This window comes from Argentina anserina, chromosome 6 (genome assembly GCF_933775445.1).
Source record: "Argentina anserina chromosome 6, drPotAnse1.1, whole genome shotgun sequence".
NCBI classification, from domain to species: Eukaryota; Viridiplantae; Streptophyta; class Magnoliopsida; order Rosales; family Rosaceae; genus Argentina; species Argentina anserina.
The window spans coordinates 599081-608106 of NC_065877.1; the positions used below are offsets into that span (position 1 = coordinate 599081).

A 9026-nucleotide genomic window follows, 5' to 3' on the forward strand; every position below is an offset into this window, starting at 1 on the left:
CTAGGTCCTTGAGTTGTCGAGGGCCAACATAGTACTGAGATTCATGGGGTGCATGTACTTATTAGTCCCGGTCAGGATTTGCCGCACAATGATCCTGTTAGCCTTCTCCGAAGGATGGAATGGATCCCAAAACGCGTACAATTCTCGGTTGGGGCACAGGTTCGAAAGTGGCGTGCATAGTCCGATTCCATTGTAAGGTCCTTGGCCACAACAGGCTACCTTTGATGTCACAAACCCGTAGGCACCGGGGTCACTTACGAAATCCATATGCATTTCGTAGGCGTTTGCGGCGATGAAGACGTTAGACCCGATTTCGCTGTTGAGCGAGTTGATCATTTGAACTAGCTGCGGGTTGAAGAGCGAGGCGGCGCGTTGAAGCTCAACGGAGCACTCCCCGTTTCGGCTACGCATGGCAAGCTCGGCGGGGACACAGCCTAGCGGTCCTGTGCCTGTGACCAGGACTTGACGAGCTCCCAGTTCGTACAGCCTCTGCATTTTGTTAGTAACATGATCTCGATCAATTTTTTTTATCGTTAAGGTTCATGTGGTAGTTTATATATGTATATTTGAGTCAGACATGAATAGCCACCAGCTACTACTACGTACGTACTGAAAGGAAATTGGTTAGAAAGGCTACAAAGAAAATGACCAGCACTAATTAGGCTATAAGATGAATTGCCTCAATAAAGAGACGATGACAACTAGCTAGGTAATTAGCAAATTAAATATGTCAGCGTACGTGGATACCTGATAAGTCCTCAATAATATATATGAGCAGTGATATATGAAACAATTTTTCAGTCCTCCCAACCACGTGACATGACAATATCTAGTGGTACTTCATTCCAATCACTATTTGACACTTATGATTTAATTAAAAAATTTATATTTAAGCTATTTTATCAAATATTATTTTAGGTTTCTTTCTAAAACCATAAACCCTAATACCCTAATACTTATACTCTAAAATCTTATACCCTAAACTCTAAACCCGAAATTTTAGTTCAAAATTATCAATACCCATGAAGGTCATTTCACAAATAATAAAAATATGTAAAATTATAATTTTGGCGTAATAAATTCATATGTCAAAATATAACAGGTGAGGAGAACAATTTGACATTACCATGTGGTTCTCCGGGAGCACTAAAAAAAATTTCCGTGATATATGGCCTCACAAATTTAGGTCTTAATTCTATGTGTCAAGACTCAAGACTAGTCACATAGACACATTATATTATTTCCAAAACTATGCAACATCATTATTAAGTAAACAGACTATCAAATCATTTCAAATCTAATGATTATTATTTATTTTGAAAATATCTAATGGTTATAATTTTTTCTTTATATTTGACTTCGTTTTTCCCTTAATTAAGTTCGATTACTTAATGATAATTTCTTACATCTTTAGTTACAAATATCTCATGAATTTAATTAATATCTTAATATATTTTCTTTCCATATTTATATATTTAATTTGACTTTCTTTAATTTACTAGTTAGTGCAACTATGTAGGGAAATAAACCTTTTTATAAATAAAATACGATTTCAATATGAATTTTGTTAGAATTACACAATATATTTAGTGCAAATTATATATTCAAATTATATATTTTATAGATGATTTATATATAGGGCCTTATATATGCGTATATTCATATGTATTCACATATTCAAAACAAATATGCATTCAAAAAATATATATTTTTAACCTTTTTTTTTCTTTTCTGGAGTTTATTTGGTGTTTTTTTTGTAATCAAAGAAAAAAAATTTGAGAAAAATATATTGAGGAAAAAATAGAACTCAAAATGTATAGAATAAAATATGGCTTTTAGATATTTTCAAAAAATAATAATAACCATCAGATTTAGAATTATTTGATGGTATTTCTACTTAACATCGATATTGCATAAATTTGGAAAGAATACGATGCGTCTATGTGACTAGGCTTGACATATAAGATTAAGGTATTTGAGGTCTAAATTTTTAAGGCTAACAATCATTTTCGAATACATATATCATTTCATTAGCACCAATGCATTATTGAGGTTTATTACGTAGGACTGTAGGAGACCTCTGATCTCATTATATCTTTGTAGCCTTGGTTCATTAATTTTCTAATCCTTTTATATGTTAATGGTTCAACCGCACATATTTTTTCCACCAATTAATGTTTTGGTCTCTCAAATAGTTCAAACTTCAAAGTAAGCAGATATAAACCCCAAGTGCAATTGACCAAAGCCATAAAAGGCATAAATGCCTATCAAATTGCTTGCTGGTCTCACCAACCAAAGCAAATCTTTCATGACTCCTTCGCTCCTTGTTCCCCCTTCAGTCACATCACCATTACTACTCACTCTAATTTCCTATATATGACCATGCTTTAGGGCATCTATTGTATGGTTAATTATATGGCATGGTAGCTTGAATAAGTAAACGATAGATGGAAAACTTAATGAAGTGGATTTTTATAATGGAGCTGAAACAAGATAATATAGTACTTACGTTGAGGATTTTGCGATACTCGGAGATGAGGTAGACGACGTAGTCAGGGAGAGAGTACTGACGAGACCTAGCAGAGAACGGTACCAAGTAGTAGTTGTTCACAAAGTCATTACCACCAAGTGTTATAAGAACAAGTGCGTCGTTTACAAGGCTTTGAGTCTGATCAGGTCCGATAAGGGCACTCACTCTTGTCTGATATTGTTCGAAGTACTCCAGTTGCTTGGTGATTCTGATTATGTTAAGCTGCCAAACGATGCACATTTTTATGTCATTGATACGCAAAAGATGCAAAATAACTACGTACCGACACATGTATCATTTCACTCACTCAAATATCACATCATGTTTCAGCTTTAAATGTTATGCATTTTTTTTTCTGTGACAAAGAGCTTAAATATTATACACTTTAAACTTGGATATATATAATAGCTGAGCCCTAGCTAGCTTTGCTGCCACGGGTTATATCTTAACAAATAACAAGTACGTAGGGTATCAGATCGATGCAAAACATTATCGAGTACGTTAGCTACTAGCTAGGATGGACTTACAAACTGGATTCCAGTGTCATTTAGGATACCAATCCCAGCGGAAGCAAAGTTGGCACCAACAAGTAGATTTTCTCCTGTGAGGTGAGGACTCAAGTATGGCAATGTAGGTTCTGAGCCAAGTGACTCACCTGAAATTAAGCATGCATGCAATTAGACCAATGAAAAGGAATTAACGCTAAGAAATTTCTAAATGCCAGCTCGCGAGTGCTGGCTGCATGAGAATTAAGCATACTGATGAGGTCTGGTATGTTGAGGCCATTAGAAAAGCGGCCGGTTGGTCTGTGAGTCGGGTAATCGATCCCATAAGGGTACGAGTCGGCCCTGGCAGTGGTGATCAAGTAGTCATTGTTGCCACTGTCCACCAGCGAATCTCCGAAAACGAAAAATGCCCGTGCCTCGGCTTGACGACCGGCACAAGTAACCAGCAGGACCAAAGCAACCCAAGCAGCCAACATTGTGTTTGTATGCATTATGAAGAACCTGCAGGTTGCAAGAAACTCCTATCTAAAAACACTTGTTTCTTGCTCAGTAAGCTGCGCTCCACTGGTAGTGAAGTGAAGGAAGATATTTACTAGCTAGGTATATATATTGCTCATGCCTCAATTGTTTGGCATTGTATTAATGGCGCCAAGGTTAACAAAACTGGGCCACCATATTTACAGAAGCTGATAGTTCCGCCATGGTAGTTGCTGCATTACACTGTACTCATCCACAATCACCTGCTAAAATGACAATTTCTTTGAAATTTGGTAATATCTGCATTGGAAATTTTGATATACAGTAGGTGAATTGACAATAATATCTACCAAGATTGCAAATTTACATGGAGAAAAAAATGAAGTGATGTACATAAAGATTCATCAGCTTTGCTACCTACTTATTACAGCTTTAAAAAGCCACCAATAAAAAATTTTCAGCCCTAGTGATACAGTTTGCTATATGTGCGAAAGACATAAAACCAAGTTCTGAAGCATAATTGATCATCGTGATGTCCTTTTTCATTCATTCAGAAATAACTTTTCCTTATTTATGAGACTGTGTTATTGTATCAATTTATGAACAACCAATTGCGTGTGCCAGGGATATCATTCTCTTTCTCTGTAACAGACACAAACACACATGGCTGATATATTTTTATTTTTCCTGTCCTTGGTTAAATGGCAGGAAACAGTAAAGCACCTCATCAAATTCATGATCTGGGCTAGTATTTTATTACTGAATTAGGTTGATAAACTAGTGCTCCTTTCGATTGAGGGAATTATATATTCGATCTCCGAGTGGAATGAAAAACATGCAGTCACTTAACAAACAAAGCTTCTTTTGTTCCCAAATCCTCTAATTATCCGCAAGCGGAAAGAAGCCCAAAGAGTAAAGATCGTATACAAGAAAAACATCCATGATGCATGTATGCTTGATAACTATCAAGTGAACGGGAAGCAATTTATTGATCTGACAGTTGCTTATAGTATCTAGAAACACAGTTGCTTATACCAGTCTATACTTAAGTATAAATAATGTAATGCTTGCTGGGTTTATAGCTGACTGAAACTTGCTATAATAAGAAGTCTAATTATCCTAACAAACACACATTTGAGCTATCCTTTAGACAGAAATTTTTGACATTTTAGATCTACCTTAGAGTTGAAGAGATGATGGTCATACTGGGAATGAGGGAACAGACTGAAGGCAAAAGATTAATAAGCCATGTGATCAAAATAAATAAGGTGGGGTGAGATTCAACTACTTCTAAGAAGAGGCTCTTCATCTACCACTTCAGTGCACATTCAATCAACTTAATTTAGGTAAAAGTTTTAGATGTCACTTATTGATCTCACCAAACCCCCCAAAATGCTTGAGATATATAGTAGCCTTCAATTCCAGATCATTTACATATGCAATGTCACCAACATTATGGTAAGATCAAAGCATTCAAAGGCCTCTCATGAAGGTTAATGGAATATGTTTTAATTTCATCCCTTGGTGTTAATATATATTTTGTCACAGTCCCTCTAGTTATTTCTTTTACCGTACCCCAGAATAACAATATCTAGGAACACCTTATGTTACAGCTTTATTCTTGGTCAATATGCAGTAGTCATTAAGACTCTGTCGTCTCAGAATCACAACAGCACGAAAAGACAAAGCAGAACCACCCGCATTGTTTTCCCAGTGAAATTGTCAGTTTGAATTAGCATTTAACTCTCATGAATGCATGCGGCTCCTGCAAAATCCACTCGTACACACATAAGATTACTGCAGATTAAAATCCATACCTACACACATAAAATCCACTGCAGAGTACTATATTATACTATAAGATTCAGATCAAAACCTGGAGATTTTTATGTGCAGCCCTGCACAACGAAATAAATTTCCCAATTTGGTAATAAATAACCAAGGGTTTTGAAAAAAAAAAAAGACATAGCGCGCATAATTACCTAATCATTTTGGAAGAGAAGATTTCTCGCATAGTTTTTGATTCTGAAATTATGATACAACTATACAAGTAAGGTATATATGAGTGTTCGTATATAGAGATTGAATATGATGCCAGGATTGCCAGCTTCTTCTGCAACAATTCCTTCATCACATGGCATAGCTAAATTAGACCAGCATGCCAACTGTACAATAAGAAACAGACATCTCCCGCAGACCGCAGATCGGATCGAATTCGAAGGACCCATATATGAACTTTGAAGCCGGTCTTTTCAGGCTCTTAAATTCTCACCAAGTACTTGGATTCAATGCATGTACAGTATTTGCAAGTGTCTTACCCTTCTAGTTCCGATTCTACAGTAAATAATCTTTTCCACTTTTGGTAACCTTGAAATTCGATCACTTGTGAAATTCAACATGCATGGACGGTAATTTGGGTTTTTAGTTAATTAAATTTGGATAAGAATTTATCCACCATTATATTATTACCGTAATTAAACTATGTACCGGAACAACCTCTCTCTGGTCGATCAATTACCGGAAGGAAGTGTATTCCTATGAATTAATCAGATCTACGAGGGAATATTATAAAACACCTCAGGGTTATTAATACTCTAGCATGATAATATGACATGCTTGGAGGACTCCTTGAAGTCGATCGGTCATCCCTTCAGATATATAAAGCTTGGTTTTGTCTGATATCTATATGCTCGGCAATTGATATTGGATCAAAGTTTTCGATCACGCACGTACTACCTGTTTATCAAAATCTGTCATGTTCCTATTTATCTGTACAATTACTTAGCTTTATGATTTTAATTTTGAAAGAGAAGTCTGAATAATTGACTCGAGGCTAGGTGTTCGAACCATAAAAGAATAAACATTTCATGACTGCGCGAAGGATATATTGCTTTGATTAAGATAACAGTCACCAAATAGATCGAAACTAATTGGTCACATTAAGTAGTGATGTTGAGAGCTACCAAATAGCATTTGCAGGATTTGATAGTCATGTGCCCCAATTAGTCGGATATGCAAACAGAAGAACATAAACTCTTTGACTTGAAAGTTTTTAGAGTTTTGCTTAGTTTTGAATACACATTCAGCATACAATAATTGATTATGACATGCAAGATCGGTATGAACCTGCATGCATCACCCACACAAGATTATTTGGTCTCCCATAATTTGTGGACTTAAAAAGGGACACGATCGAAGAGACTCTTCTTATTATAGAGTTGGGTTGTTGCTTTCTGTTTGGCCAAGACACTTCTTATACAATAGATTTTTGCATATACAAATAAAAGTGAACCCTTGTTGGTCAAGGCTCGAAGGATCCCTCTATAAAGTTTAGGGGGTGAAAACTATATATAGCTCAGTGACTAGGAGATTAACTCGAAGGAAGTTCCCACAAATGGGATTCATATATATTCATATTTTGTTTTTGAGTCGCGTCATACATAAAGGATAAAAATAGTCAACATTTGCAGTAAAACAAAAGCTAATTCCAATAGACCACAAAACATACCAAAAGAGGAAAAACCTTCCTAAAAGACCATATCCCGGCCATAAGGGGCAACTACAACCTAATATCCTCTGATCGAGCTTTGCTTATTCTAAACCTCTACGTGCTCCATGGAACTTCTTCCAAAGAAGCATCCCAACTTACAAGTTCATTTCCACCCATCATAACTCCTAAATCATTCATCTCCAAGAACCCCCTCTCCCCACAAACTCCAGACCAGTCGGCACTCAACACAGGATTACTCTCCCACAGGCGATCATTCTCTCCACTATTGCTATTATTACAACCTCCATACACATCACACGCATATGTTTCATGCTTGTTATGCTCACCACCACCACCACCACCCCCTTGATCAGCAGAACCGGTCGTCATAGTGCTCGAACCTGAACTCGCTTTCGAAGACGATTGCATGGAGGCGGATGAGGATTGGTCCGGCAGGTTGAGCTTGGCGGAGGAGCCGTACAGCTTCCGGGCCGCATCGTCATAAGCCAGAGCTGCCTCCGTTGAAGTGTTGAAGGTGCCTAGCCACAGCCTAGCACCGCGTTTGGGCTCGCGTATTTCCGCCACCCATTTGCCCCAAGTCCTCTGCCTAACTCCTCTGAAAGTGCACGTAGCGTTCTCGGGGCCTCCCTTCCCTTTCATGCAGCCCTTTCTCGACCTTCCCGTGTTGTCTTTCTTCGTCACCTTTCTATCTTCGTCCTTTTCCATGATCACACCAAACACGGCCTTAGCAATAAGGTTTTGGGAAATCTAGGACTAGACATGCAGGGATAGGAGATAAGGCGCAGTAATGCTTAAATAGATGGGGAGAGATGAGGGAAGCAGTGGACATGTGTAGAATAAGAGCTTTGGCTACCTGTTGCCCTAGCAGACGACCTTTGATCAACACGTACATGTCATCCAGTCAAGGGACACCTGTCTAGTATTTGACATTGCATCAAAGCTTCGCAAGCTCGATCAACAATCCAGTTTGGGGACACATGTTCATGTATGTATGGAGAGTTTTGACTTCGCAGTCGTGTTTCAATTTAGAAGCTTTCTTACTGTAACTTGCTACATAGCTTTTTTCGATATAAACTTGCTACAGTTATAGTGGCTAGGCCAAGTGATATCCGACTAAACTTGGTTATGCATGCATGTTAAGTTCGAAACATTTGATAGTGTCTGTATGCATGCAACTGAGAATCGAAACGTCGGACATATGACATTCAAATGTACCATACAACTATACAAGTGTATGTACTTAATTATCGTAAGCTCAACTAACCATTGCAGTTATGCTAAGCATAAAGGAAAAGAGAAACTCCGAGATAAAACTTCGTGAACGTAAATATGATTCCTGCCTTCATCGGAATGTAGATCAAACGGCCAATTATTTGTGGCACCAAAGGATGGGGAGACTCGCCCTTCATGTCTACCTCACTACCTAATCCTGAGTTTTCAAATCAGTAGATCGATCGAGAGTAGAAACTCACGCTTTAGCTGCTTCAAATAATTTGAATTGAATGAGAATTTACATAAGCCACAGACTCATCATAGCACTAGAAAGCAACATAGGCATATATCAACATAAACGCAAGAAAAAGAGAAGGCTATAGGGTAGATTCCAGTATAACTTAATGCATGCATCAACACGCCCTACCTTAGACTTGCCCTGACTATAGTTAACAGGTATCCATAACAATCTTCATTAATTTTCTTCTTTTGTTGTTGTTGTTGTTGTTTTTTTTTTCTTTCCATTGTTCCAAGAGGCAAGGCCTTATGCTTTGTATTCTTTTTTTGTTTTGAGCAGAAGCTTCCAGGATAAATGTGTGACTTATAATTGAATGCCTTACAATAGCTAATATTTGAGGAACTAATTTCCCCTAATCCATTTCGAGTAACTTGAGCATATACAGCTGTGAATGCAGTCTAGAACCAACCAAAGCTTAAGAAATCAGTCCTCAAAAACGGGTGTACAGATGAATAACAAGAGTGCGAATAGTACCCCCAATTATCAGGCCAG

General features: G+C 37.5%; 2 protein-coding genes across 2 annotated transcripts; both read right to left on the reverse strand.

Moving 5' to 3' along the window:
* LOC126799464 (GDSL esterase/lipase LTL1-like) lies at positions 1 to 3527 on the reverse strand. The gene is made up of 4 exons (XM_050526668.1): positions 3290 to 3527; positions 3058 to 3185; positions 2510 to 2752; positions 1 to 489 (listed from the first exon to the last, which is right to left on the reverse strand). The coding sequence occupies exons 1-4, from the start codon at positions 3525 to 3527 to the stop codon at positions 1 to 3; spliced, it is 1098 nt and encodes a 365-aa protein (XP_050382625.1).
* A 3590-nt stretch (positions 3528 to 7117) lies between these two features.
* LOC126800389 (dehydration-responsive element-binding protein 2D-like) lies at positions 7118 to 7729 on the reverse strand. The gene has a single exon (XM_050527755.1). The coding sequence runs from the start codon at positions 7727 to 7729 to the stop codon at positions 7118 to 7120; it is 612 nt and encodes a 203-aa protein (XP_050383712.1).
* Between the last annotated feature and the right edge of the window lie 1297 nt (positions 7730 to 9026).